Source organism: Equus przewalskii, chromosome 7, assembly GCF_037783145.1.
Source record: "Equus przewalskii isolate Varuska chromosome 7, EquPr2, whole genome shotgun sequence".
Classification (NCBI taxonomy): Eukaryota; Metazoa; Chordata; class Mammalia; order Perissodactyla; family Equidae; genus Equus; species Equus przewalskii.
In genome coordinates this window covers 76,743,385-76,757,486 of record NC_091837.1, presented here as the reverse complement: position 1 = coordinate 76,757,486, position 14,102 = coordinate 76,743,385, and the positions used below count along the sequence as shown (strand labels likewise).

General features: G+C 40.0%; 1 protein-coding gene across 3 annotated transcripts in view; it reads left to right on the top strand.

Annotated features, from left to right (window-relative positions):
- ATP8B1 (ATPase phospholipid transporting 8B1) overlaps positions 1–14,102 on the top strand; it is a 111,790-nt gene that overhangs the window by 84,143 nt on the left and 13,545 nt on the right. For all 3 annotated transcript variants that reach the window (XM_070627730.1, XM_070627732.1, XM_070627731.1), the window contains 5 exons: positions 5,129–5,317; positions 7,282–7,394; positions 9,044–9,208; positions 10,234–10,345; positions 11,358–11,433. In XM_070627730.1, the coding sequence (XP_070483831.1) occupies positions 5,129–5,317; positions 7,282–7,394; positions 9,044–9,208; positions 10,234–10,345; positions 11,358–11,433 (655 nt within the window). The remainder of the gene's footprint in view (positions 1–5,128; positions 5,318–7,281; positions 7,395–9,043; positions 9,209–10,233; positions 10,346–11,357; positions 11,434–14,102) is intronic.

Genomic DNA, 14,102 nt, shown 5'->3' with positions numbered 1-14,102 from the left:
TAAGCATGACGAGTTTGTGTCACTTTCACTCAAGCACAGAATATTTGTGAGCACCTTTCACTGGGTGATAAATGGGATAGCAAAGTATGAAGCAAGATTTTGGTCTCTGAAAATTTACATCTTATTCATAGTTAGAGCTCCAGATGTGTTTATCGCTTTCTAAATGAAATCTTATCATTAAAAGAAATGGTTGACTCTTGAGTATAATAGAAGAAGCAAAATCTTCCCATGGTATCATTACTTAACATTTATTGAGAATGAAGAGTCAAACCTTATTTGGATCGTAAGTGGACTTTAAACTTGGATAATCTTTTCTACAAAATAATTTCAGAGAGAAACTTTTATTTTCTAGATTCAGGTATGTTCAGGGTTTGAAATAATACCAGCCAACACCCAGGACTCCAAGGTGCCTTTTTCATTTGAAGGAGCATAATTAATGTGTGTTTGCATGGGAACAAGCAAAGCTGACTTGTAGGTCCCTTTGCAGAATTCTTAAATGTAGCTTGAGAGAGCTTTGTTACAAGTTTGTCCAGTGTCAACGAAAGCTGGTCCTTTGATCACAAATGAACATAATGATATATTATATAGATACACATGTGCATTACAGAAGGAGCGAAAGGAACCTTTTCGGCATGTCTGTGACAAAGCGTAGTCTGCCTGTCCATTCCCCACTTTAATCGGTGCAGAAGGTCCCTCTGTATTCTGATCCTGAGGTTTCATGTATAGCAGGTATGAAATCTCCAGAGGAGTATGCATAAAAACTAAAAGTGTAGAAGCTGCATGTGATATGTTGCAGCAAGTATCAGAGAAACCCATTCTCCAAGGATGAATCTAATGGTGCAATAAAGCGAGATAGCAGAATTCATATTGGGGGAGATATCTGGAAGGGGGAGCTATTAGCAGGCGAAGTGGGGGAAGATGGAAACAGATGATACTAGGTCACGAGAAACTGAAGCAGAGGTCAAAGTCTGTCTGACCAGCCAAGCACGTTTTACTCATACAGTAATGCTAAAGTATGATGTCTTTAGACAACTTGGTTTTCTTAGGTTTTGACTGATTAGTAAAATTATTCTACTTTTTCTTTGAGTTTGTGGTAGTGTTATTTTGAGAGCTACCCAGCCAACTTAGGCAAATGTACATTAATCTTCTGGTCTCTGTTTTCTTCTTTCCCCACTGGGATAATGGGAAGAGCCCTGGACTGTGTCCTGGAGATGGGCCATCCCAGTCGTTAGTTCCTCTCGTAACACATAGTACAGACCAGGGTCTACTGTCTGAGCACCAACTTCCTCAGTGTTGCAAGAAGAAGGTTGCAGTTCAAAGTCCCTTCCAGCCCACTATTGTGCAGCTCTTTGTCCCACTGTCCACTGTGGCACAGTGTTGTACATCCTGAGGAATCCTCCCTTACAATTGCTTATGATAGGCGATTGCTCTAGCCAATGAGAATGGGGACAAGTTAGAGTTCCCTGTGCAGGAAGTTAAAAGAGAAATTGGTTTGGGCTAAGATTCCCTTGGAAGGGACCTTGGCGATAACTCCTCCAAATTTTACAGATAAGGAAATTCAGACCCAGAAAACACAAGGACCTGCCTGAGCTCATACAGCAGGTTAAAATTCATTCTAGCTGAATCCTCCTTCCCCTCCTCCATGCTGGTGTGCCTTTGCTCTTGTGCTCTCATTTTCTCTCTTTTATAAGAATAACAGAGATTGGTGAGTCTTCAACAAGAGAGGCAAGGAAATCCTTTCCTATATGTTTCCATAAACATCTGATTAGTTGTACAATTTGTGTGGCCTGAATGTTGAGTACACGTGGAGGCACAATGGGGCTAGGTGTGGAGATGCTGCATTGGTTTTCTATTGCTCTGTAATGAATTACCACAGTGGTAATAAACTAGTTTAGTGGTAATAAAGTGGTTTAGTGGCTTAAAACACGCATTCATTAGTTTACAGTTCTCCACGTCGGAAGTCTGGGCATAGCTTGACTGGGTTCTCCGCTCAGGATCTCCCTAAAAGTCAGGCTCAGGCCATGTTCTCATCTAGAGCTCCGCATCCTCTTCCAAGCTCATACGGTTGTGGCAGGATGCAGTTCTCTGTGGTGGTAGGACTGAGGTCTCCGTTTCCTTGCTGGCTGTCAGCTGGGGCTGCTCTCTACTCCTAGTGACCTGGTGGTCTTCCTCTTTTCTTGCCACATGGTTGCCTCCGTCTTCAAAGCCAGTAGAGAATCTGCCTTCCATCAAACCCCTTTCATGCTTAGAATCTCCTTCCCCAGGAAGAGCCCCGTCTGTTTTAAGGACTGACCTAATTAGGTTGGGAACACCCAGATAATCTCCCTATCTTATGGTCAACTGATTTGGACCTTAATTACATCTGCAAAATCTCTTCCCAGCAGTACCTAGATTAGTGTTTGCTTCAATAGCTTGAAGAAGGTGTGTGTCCACCAGCCGGGGCAGGAACCTTGGGGCCATCTTAGACTCCTGCCTTCTGAAGAGGCCATGTGAGAGCAAAGTGTGAAATGCTTGGAGGCCTTCTCTTCACCTGAAGGTCTTTAAGTCGGAATGCACCATGATTAAAGAGCTATGTCTTAGTAGGTTGGAGCAGGGACACACTGGAGGTCAGTGAGGAAGCTGAGGGCCTGGATCAGGGTGGAGTCTTTGGGAAGGATGAGAAAGCCACAAATGTGGGAGACATTTGGCAAGTGATTTGAAGGGGGTGAGGTGATTGAGGGGAAAAAGTGGTCAGAAAGGTAACTTGTTGTTTCAAGGCTGCTGACTAGAAGATGATCAGCCAGAGGAAGCTATGGAATCGGGATAATGAGAGATGGGATTTGTGGCTTGAGCATCATCTTTATTTGCATCAGTTTCATGATCCACAGATTAGTCCGTAAAAGAAAAGAAGGTCTCTCTGGTTGCCTCTAAGTGTGCCATAAATAAAGAGTTTTCTCCAGAAATTGTTTCAGAGGCTCCTTTTTTAGTCCAGGTCTCTCCCTGCAGACATCAAGTTGGAGTTTGGACCAGGTCTCTGAAGCTCCTCCCATCTCTATTGGTCTGCGATTCTGTGATTCCATTACTAGAATAAAATGGAGAGATTTTCTTTTGATGGTAAAAATATCAGTGTTTGCTCCAGATATGATTGTCTTACTCATGAGAACTTGACCACCTTTATCATTTTGTTTCTTTTTTCTGTTGGAAATAACTTTGCCGTCAGTATGATGTAACATATCTGTGTGCCAGCTAAACCTGCTGAAGGGAGGGGATTGTGTTCTCCCTGCTGCTTGGTTAGCGCTGGTTAAATATTTTGCCTTCTGGCAGTGTGTGTGTTTGTAGAATGGCTGGATTTAGCAAGTAATTCGTAACTTCTGGTGTATGACTTTCTGGGTGAACAAATAGAGAAGCTAAAATGTCATCTTTAATTACTAATTTCTTAATTAGCCATTCTTAATTGGGAAGTGATTAATACTGACTTAATTAGAGTGAACCGTCTGAGCGGGTACATGAAGGAAGGGGGGGGGATCACCCTGGAGCATCCTCCCCTTCCATGGAAACCTGATGGTATAAAAAGCTGCCCATCCATCCATGGTCTGCATCCTGCTCAAACCATGGTGGAAAATTAAATGCGTTTTTCTGTGAAAATTCACCTGACCGTAGAAATACCTTTCTTTCCACTTCGAGACAGAAGAACTAGATTGGAAAAATAGAACATTTTGGCTGAGCAGAGGGTTTTTTTAAAAAACATTTTACTGATATACAACATGTGTACAGAGACAAGCATATAGTTCAATGGATTTTCACACACCGAATACTCCCGTGTCATGAGTACCCAGATTTTTAAAAACAACATTATCAATCCACTAGGAGTGCCTTTTCTGTTCTCCTTTAGTCATTGCCCCTCCAAAGGTAACTATAATTAGAAATAAAACATTGACGTTTAAGCTAACTTTGAACAGAATAGGTTAGCTTTGTTGGTTTGATGTTCTGTATAAATGGAACCATGTACTTGCGTGTCTGGCTTACTGAACATTGTGAGATTTATGCCTATTATTGAAATGTACTTGTGACTAGAAGGCAGTTTTCCATTATCCAGCTTTTAAAACATCAAACTATTGAACAGATTGATGAATTATGAGTTGGTTTTTTTAATATGAAAATATAGCGAAGGTGAAGTAAACATACTCTTCTAGAGGGAAGAGAAACTGGTACAACCCTTTTGGAAAACAAATGAGTAATATGTAACTAATAGGCTTAAAAATTATCAGTATTCTCTTGCTCATATTTCCCTACTAGGAAGCTATCCTTAGAAAATAAAGACAGGAGAACCTTTACACACATACAAAATGGTTATTACAATGTTATTGTTGAGGACAAAAAATTTTGGAAATAAACTAAGTGTCTGTACCAGGAAATGGTGATATGATATGTTTACTTTCTTTAAAATAATGTTTAGAGAGAATTTTGAAAGCTATGGCAACATGCTCGAAATATAATGTTAAAATAATCAGACTGTAGATGTATATTCAGTGTGATAGACACTCTTACAGAAATGGGCTTTTTCTAAAGGACTGGATGGGATTATAACAACATGTCAATAGTGGTGTTTTTCCTTTGGATGATGGGATTATGGGAATTGTTTTCCTGTTCTTGGATATTTATTTTTAACTTCTAGTTTATATTACTCTTTATAATTAGAAATAACACTGTAAACTTTAAAAAGTGTTAGTGGTGGCATACGCCTTCAGAATCAGTGACTCAGGGGCTGGCGCCGTGGCCGAGTGGTTAGGTTTGTGCGCTCCACTTCAGTGGTCCAGGGTTTCACCAGTTTGAATCCTGGGCGTGGACATAGCACCACTCATCAGGCCTTGCTGAGGCGGCGTCCAACATGCCACAGCTAGAAGGACGTACAATTAAAATATATACAACTATGTACTGGGGGCTTTGGGGAGAAAAAGGAAAAAATTAAAATCTTAAAAAAAATTATTTAAAAAAAAAGAATCAATGACTTGTTTTCTTGGGGATGTTTTGGGCTTTGTGAGACATCCTCATCCCCCATGTAAATGAAGCTCAGTGGTGAACTCTTGGTGGTGACCTCTGCTGTTGTCCTTACAGCTTTTCTGGTTCTTTCTCCTGCTTCTTTTGTTAGGTCAGCTCAACTACCAGGCGGCCTCCCCTGACGAAGGCGCCCTCGTAAGCGCCGCCAGGAACTTCGGCTTTACCTTCCTGGCCAGGACCCAGAACACCATCACCATCAGTGAGATGGGCACTGAGAAGACCTACAGTGTTCTCGCCATTTTAGACTTCAACAGTGACCGGAAGCGGATGTCTATAATTGGTAGGTCTCCCTCAGAGTATGTCTGTGAATCATTTCATTCATTTAGATGCTGCCTTTCGCATATTTTATTTAGTGATGCCAGGGTAAAGGAGGCGATGAATGAACCACTTGGCTCCTGGAAGATTTCCACAGACTTATTGAAACTAGTGTTTTCTTTCCTTCATTCTGCGCGATATCTGTCGCTCAAAGGGACAACTGCAGTCTCTGAATCTTGCAGATGTTGACGTCCTTCAACAACATGGGCTGCCAGCTGCTGAATCTGGGGTGGCAGCAGAGTGGGTGGTAGACCCACAACATGTGCTTTTATTTTGTGAGCCCCCCTGAGCACCTCTGTTCTACACTCGATGTCAGACAAGGCAGTATGCAGCAGGAGAGGAGTTCTGAGAAAAGTTAAGGCTGTGCTTGCGAATCAAAATCGTACCTCCGGTCCAGGCACGTTACAACAGGCCACCAAGCGGAGATGATGATCTCTTCCTAATACTGAATTGTTTTAAGTTCACAATTTGAAATAATTTCAAACTTACAGAAAAATTGCAAGAATGATTTAAAGAACTCCTGTATATTCTTCCATATCCACCCATTAGCCTTGGCCACATACTCTTTGCCCTTTTCATCATATACAGGTTCTTGTTTTCTGAACCATTTGCGAATAAATTGCAGATCTAATGTCCCTTCCCCTAAATAGTAGATGTTTCCTAAGAACAGGAACAGTCACTTCTATATACAATGTGATGATCAGAATCAGAAGATTTAACATGGTACATCATTATTATATAATCTATAGAACATTTTTCAAATTTTACCAGGAATTTTTTTTTCTTTCTATTTTCTGGTTCAGGATCCAACTCAAGATTACACATTGCATTACATGATCAATACATGATCAATACATGATCAATACATGCCTGGGACAGTTCCTCAGCAGGGTTTTGATCTTTCATACTTTGACGTTTTTGAAAAGCACAGGCCGGTTATTTTGTGTCAAGTCCCTCAATTTGGATTTGTCCGATGTTCCCTCATGATTAGACTCAGGTGATACATTATTGGCAGGATGAGCACAGAGATGAGGCTGCATTCTCCCCAGCACATCGCATCAGAAGGCTCACCATCATTGGCCATGTTAGCTTTGATCACTCAGTTAGGTGGTGTCCACAAGATTTCTCCGCTGTGAGATTGAATTTTTAACCAATAAAAATATACATGTTTCAAATACGTGGAGAAAGAGATCAGACTAAGGGTTACCAGAGGGGAAAGGGGCTGAGGGGTGGGAATAAGGGATAAAGGTGTACATATATATGGTGACAGACAAATAACAATGTACAACTGAAATTTCACAGTGTTATAAATTACTATGACTTCAATAAAAATAAAATAAAATAAATATGTATGTTTAACTGTCTACTGAACTCTGAGTAGGCTCATTTTACTGAGCACTTTCCGTGTGGCTAGCACTGATCTAGGTTGATTATCATGCCTGGCATCTCTGTGGGAGAACTTAAAATCTCGTTAGCTATGAGGCACATACTATAGTTAAGTTACTGCACAGATCAAACAATCCAAGAAAATGTTCACAAGGAGACATGTGATGGTCTGAATATTAAAGGCAGTGTGTTATGGGTTTATAGGTAAGAAAGATTCCTGTGGCGGGGACAAAGAAGGCTGCATGGAAGAGAGTAACTAGCACAGGGCGTGGCACACAATAGGGAGTCAGTAAGTATTTGCTGAAAGAATAAGTCAAGATATGAGCAGACAGGAAATCTTTTCATATTTATTTCACTATCACGTCATATGTAGATACTGGCTTACCAGCTTTGTCGAGAGCAAAGTTTTTCTAGGTGCATTGATGATCTTAAACTAATAGTGAATTATTTGCATAGTAACACTTAATTAACTTGTTAAATGTAATTTTCTATTAAGAAATCAAACCTAACTTTATTGTTTGCTTTTCCTTCTCTTGCTACTAGTAAGAACCCCAGAAGGCAATATCAGGCTTTATTGTAAAGGGGCTGACACTGTAATTTATGAACGGTTACATCAAATGAATCCTACAAAGCAAGAGACACAGGATGCCCTGGATGTAAGTCTCACTTTCACTCTTTGTGCCACAGATTCCAGACTCACTTTCTGGTACTATCTCTTAATCTCGAGTGAAAGCTTTGTGTTAACTGTTGACCCCTCCCTTGTCCTGAGGCAGTTGAATGGAAAGAGCACCAAAGTAGGAATATGGCAGGCTGGTTCTGGTTCTGGTTCTGCCCCTGCCTTCACATGCCCTTTCCCAGCATCCCAGGTTGGCAGGATCTGCAGGACTGGTCCAGAGGAATGACTGGTCTCTCTTCCAGTGACCTTGAGCAAGCTACATAACCATACTGTGCTGTAGTCTTAATATTTGTGTCACTCCCAAGAATTCCACCAACCTCCTAGTATATAGTGAAGGAAAGAAAGCATATTCATATATGACAGGGCGCGACAAAGCAATGCATTGGACGGTTGAGTTCTGATACCTTTGCTAGTGAATCACTTTGGTCTTCATTACTTCAAACTTGTTATTTTAGGGACCTGTATGTACTTAGTCCAAGGATATTGCAATTACTCAGAATATTTCTGGAAATTTCCCTTTTGGAATTGCCTACCATTCCTCCTATTGTTTTGGTTCACTATAATGATGGCAGTGAAGTATAGTGGATATCCATCTGGCCTGGTGTCCCAGTTCTGCCTCTTTGCTTGTTTTGTGCCCTTGAGGGACATGGTTGTTGTCTCAGATGAATCATTAATTGCCTGTGTGAAAGAGGAAGAGGATAATTCCTATCCTGGAGGGTTGTTGCAAGGGAAAGCATCTTGTACAGTTTCCAGGACTTAGTAGATGCTTAGTAAAGGGTGGTTTCTTCCCTTCACTTTAAGCAGCTGATTGAGTTTTGAGGCCAGCAAACCTTCTTCAGAAAGAACCCTGACGAATTTGCTGTTTACTAAGTGTGGGGTCACATTTTAGGGTTATATATGTTGCTGAAGCAGTTACAATGGATAATTTCTCATGAGGATATGAACTGTGGCAGTCTAATCAAATACATGCAGAACCTTCCAAAGAATCTTTGAAAGTGAACGTGTAGTTGGGTGAACCAGTTCTACCATCTTGGCTAAACAAGATATGATTGTAAAGTAATAAAACATATTTACTGGTTTATAGTTAAGTGATTTAAAATGGCTTAAATCTGTTCATCGTGATTAAATTTCCCAGAGACTCTTTTTAATTAAAATGTTTGATCTCAGCTTTGACAGTGGCTCATGTATTTCAGAATTGGCTTGAGGAAATAATACTTGGTTGAGAGTTCATAGTTGATTGGACTTATAACACAGTTTGTGAGAACAAATTATAGTTGTCTGTGTTTACAATGTCATTACACTCCAAGGCAGCTCCCTTCATCTGTTATTTTAAGAGAAAAAGGTTTTCTTCACTTTAGTGACTTGATTTAGAAGAAAGGCCTACTTACCCTTTTAACTAATTTGGGAACTGTAAATACGCTCCTACGATCCTCAGAATATTTAAGAAAACAAAGTATTTGTTTAATCTCCTCTACAGAATGTATTTGTACAGAATTCATCATCTTTCACAGTCTCTTTTTTTTTAAATTCTCTTACTGTATTACTTCAAATTAAGATTTCAAACTTGATGTTGAATTACATAAAATTAACTCTTCGTTGGGTGGATGGATTGTCTTTTAAATAAAACAGATCTTTGCAAGTGAGACTCTTCGAACCCTGTGCCTTTGCTACAAGGAAATTGAAGAAAGAGAATTTGAAGAATGGAATAAAAAGTTTGTGGCTGCCAGCTTAGCCTCAACTAACCGGGATGAAGCTCTGGATAAAGTGTATGAGGAGATTGAAAAAGACTTAATTGTGAGTTTTAACCTTTGTAACTTTTTCCTTGATATTCTAACCAGAATTGGAAATTTTATTGTTTTATCACAGTTTTGATCTCATGCTTGAAAGATAATTCTAACTTCAGCATTTGAAATTGGTACAGTGGAACTAGGTCATTAGAATTCTTTTGTTTGTTTGTTTTTTTGAGGAAGATTAGCCCTGAACTAACATCTGCTGCCAATCCTCCTCTTTTTGCTGAGGAAGACTGGCCCTGAGCTAACATCTGTGCCCATCCCTCCTCCTCTACTTTACATGTGGGACGCCTGCCACAGCATGGCTTGCCAAGCGGTGCCATGTCCGCACCCAGGATCCAAACTGGTGAACCCCGGGCCACTGAAGCAGAACGTGCGCACTTAACCACTGTGCCACCGGGCCAGCCCCTAGAATTCCTTTTTGTTCAACAAGCAAAATAGAAGTTGCCATTATGAGAAACCAAAAGACAGAAAACATGATTCTGATTTTTATGATTAAGTGGTTTTTATATCACTTATTAAAATTCATTATGATTTTTACATAGCAAACCAGCATATACTTATTACATTGTGAGAATTACTGAAACAATTTATATTTTGCAAAATCTTGAAACAAAAAAAATATACCGTTGGTAAATGAAGTTTTTCAAAGTTTAATACTTATTGCTTGTAGAGTTAAAATTAATGGGAAATGTTCAACAAATAGCTACTTTTCACTTTCAGCAAGAGAAATTGGCTTATGTTCGAGTAAAGTAGCATATATACAGTGCAAGTGTGTTTTTAACGTCCTTGATTTTGTACTTCCATTTTTGTCTTGGTAAATTACTTTAAGAAAAAAGTTCGGGGCTATTTTAGCTTGTAGTGAGCATGAAACACGGCAGCCTTCCCCGTCAATGCCGGCCGTCGGCCCCCATAGAACACCAACTGGGCCATGTAATTAGCCCTTCTTCCTTTGGTAGGTTGGCAGACTGAAATTGTGGAACATTTTTGGGTTATTTGCTAATTCCTTTTTTTAAATATACATTCCAGCTGTTGGGAGCTACAGCTATTGAAGACAAGCTACAGGATGGAGTCCCAGAAACCATTTCAAAACTTGGAAAAGCTGACGTTAAGATCTGGGTACTTACTGGAGACAAAAAGGGTAATCCATTGTGTAGGGAATCATATCTGTTCACCGACAAATATTCATAGCTCCTGTCTCCCTTGCCCAGGATGACCTTCTCAGACTTCCAACTTGTGCAAACGCTATCCATTTCTTTGAGACGAGACACTCTCCCTAAGAAGCCCTTCTCTGTTATTCCAGCCCGCCCTGACTGCATCCTTCCCCAAACCCCCTCCGGAGCAGAGTTTATTCCTTTTAATTGAGCTCCTGGTCGCATCTTTCTGGTTGTGATTAGTCGTCTTCTCCAGCCAGACATGGGCTCTGTCCTGAAGGGCCGTCCTTCCCGTCCCTTCTGCCTCCCCAGCACTGTGCCATATCTTGGGCATAGAGCAGAACAATACCAAATGCTGGACGACAACTTTTGTTTTCTTGCCCATTTTATTCGTTGAAAATTATAATTAAAATTTTATACCCAAGGGAAGATTTTAATTTTTTAAGTTTAGAACTCAACAAGGAGTTGTTTGGCATTGATACTTTATGCCACAAGCCACCCATGGGAAACCAGAGAATTTCTCTTACTCTGACTGACATTGTTAGTAGGTTACACACTCTGATAAGCTTAGGAAATCCTGACTTTAGACAAATACCAGTGGGTGGTGATGGAAAAAGAGAAAACATCTCCAGTAGGAGCCCCATGTGAGGGCTTATGGAAGTGGTTATCCTTTTTTTCCCTTGGAATGGAATGATTAAACCACAGGAACTAAATGTGTTTACTATTTCAATGGATTTATTAAATAACCAGTTTATGTATTTGATATTGTAGCACATTTCACTATTGAAAACATCTCAAACCAGACTTTGACTTACACTTATTTTATTACAGAGAAAGGGATTTTTTTTCTTTATGTGATTTCTATACCTTGCTATAAAAAACAAGCATGTTTGAATCTGGCTATTTCATTAATAGAAAAAAAATCATCATTACTAGGTAAAGTTGATTATTAAATTCATCAGTCATAACAACATTTGACTTAATTTTTTTCTGTTGTAGAAACTGCTGAAAATATAGGATTTGCTTGTGAGCTTCTCACTGAAGACACCACTATCTACTATGGGGAAGATATAAGGTACGTAAAGGGCCTGCTGTGGCGGAATATGTTGTGTCTTATTTTTATAAAGGCATGGCTGGATGCGGTAGACACAGCGCATGTGGAGAAGCGGACGCTAGAATGTCACTTTCGTTTCCTCTGATTTCAATGAAGCGAGAGAACAATAGGCAGTTCTTAGTTACCATGGTTTGGCCTTATTTTGAGCAAATCTTAGTTTTAGGGAAACTGGGGGCTTTTATTGGCCCTTCAGGGGCCATTTTTCTCTGTTAAAAGCCCTCAGTGCTTGTCTGCTGAAAAAGGAATTGGGCCTGAGACATCACTAACAAATTAATATGAATTATATTCATGTATTGCCTTTTCTGGGAATTTTAACTTTTGAAAGGAAATTAGAAGAAAAAACCCACGCAGTCCTGCCTGGAAGAAAACATTTGGGTGGGTTATATCTGTAGTCTTGTCTGCATGGGGCAGGCCTGATATCTCAACAGTTGGCTCGTGCTAAAACACTCGTTAGCCCTGAATCGGAGTCACAACAGACCTGGAAATGAGTAGGGAAAAGGCCCTGTCTTGTTATGAAGCTGGAACTGTGCTCCACACAGTTGCCAGGATACATTTCCCAGTGCCTTGACAGTTCCATTTATTCCTCAAGGCTTTTCCTTATGAGCCTCCCTCAGGCTGTCACAAGGCCAAATTAAACTGTTAACATACACACTTGCCTAGTCTGGTAAGATGATGGGGGAGCTGATGTTTATTAGTCTTCTTTCTACTGATGATGCTAGAGCTTTTGCGAGTACTTCCAGGATATTAGGCACTCTGCGAAATTAAACAAAATCAGTAGCCTTATAATTGAAATAGATCCATTCTCTCTGAGTGGAGATATGTAAACCATGCCTCTTTGTGCTTACAGATTTTAAAAAATAGAAATAGACAAATAAATACTAATATGTTTACTTAAGTAGTTTCTTGGTTTCAAGTAATTTGGTTAATTACCTCATGGTTTGGTTTATTTCTTGTAGATAGAGGCCTTAATAAATTTCTGGTCTCTCTTTTGAAAGTGTTGAAAATTTGGCCCTGAGATAAATTAGAAGATAAAATTTATGCAAGTAGCAAATTTTATGATCATTCTCTTAGCTCAGTTTACCTTTATAGAGAGATGAATCATCCTTTAGGTAGTTCCCGAAAGGGTGATTTCTGTAGAAGGGTTTGACTGAATAACTTCATATTTTTCTCTTCCAGGCTTTTAGTGATAGGTCTTGAAATTCCTTGTTTTCAACTTGGAAATGAGAATTAAATTAACAGGCAGAAGGATAGTAGATACCTAATTCTCTAGTGCAGTCGTTCTCAACGGGGGCTATTTTGCCTTCCAGGCAACATCTGGCAATGTCTGGAGACATCTTTGGTTGTCACAGTGGGGGAGAAGGGATGCTGCTGGGTTCTAATGGGTAGAGGTCAGGGATGCTGCTAAACATCCTACAATCCAACGGACAGCCACATACAACAAAGAATGATTTGGCTCGAGACATCAATAGTGCCAAGGTTGAGATACCTGCTCTTGAAGGTGAAAAATAATGGTTCTGTGTGTGTAATGAGGGAAGCCCAAGGCTGAGAGTTAAGACACCTGAGTCTTCATTCCAGTTTTCCTGTCAACTTGCTGCAGCAAATTGCATCATCTCTCCTGGGCTTGATTTCCTTATTTGTAACACAAAGAGATTGGATAAGATATTTACAGTCCCTTCTACTCCAAAATGCTACGACTCATTTTTCTATCACGTGAAGGTGTTATATGTGGTCTTCTCAATAATGCATTGATGTAAAGCTCTGAGAATTTCTAAGATCTTTATGTGGAAATAAAACAGAAGCCACTGTTTATAATATAGTAGGGGTCACTCCAGTGTGTTATAATTCAGATTAGGATCGCCTTTCTTCAGTTGCTTGTGAACACATTTCCAACTGTTTCTTCCTTTAGCTGTCTTTGGCAAATAACGAAGCACCAGGAACATGGTACCCCCATGGTGGAGGAATCCAGACTTAGTAAGGTCATATGTCATCCAAGTAAAACATGAGCAAAGGACTTGACCAGACATTTCTCCAAAGACGATATACAAATGGCCAACAAGCATATGAACTGATGCTCAGCATCACTAATCGTTAGGGAAATGCAAATTAAAACCACAGTAAGATATCACCTCACACCCACGAGATGGCTACTAACAAAAAAACCCAGAAAATAACGAGTGTGGGCAAGGATATGGAGAAATTGAAACTCTTGTGCACTGTTTGTGGGAATGTAATGTGGTATAGCCACTGTGGAAAATAGTATGGTGGTTCCTCAAAAAAATTAAAAAATTACCATGCCAGCAATCCCACTTCTGGGTCTATACCCCAAAGAATTGAAAGCAGGGACTCGAACAGATATTTGCACACCCACGTTCATAGCAGCACTATTAACAATAGCCAAGAGGTAGAAGCAACCCAGTGTCCATCGGTTGATGAATGAATAAACAAAATGTTGTATAGCCATACAATGGCGTACTGCTCACCTTTAAAAAGGAGGGAAATACTATCCCATGCTACAACATGGAGGAATCTCGAGGACATGTTAAGTGAAATAAGCCAGTCACAAAAAGACAAATACTGTATGATTCCACATATGAGCTATCTAGAATAGTCGAATTCATAGAAACAGAAAG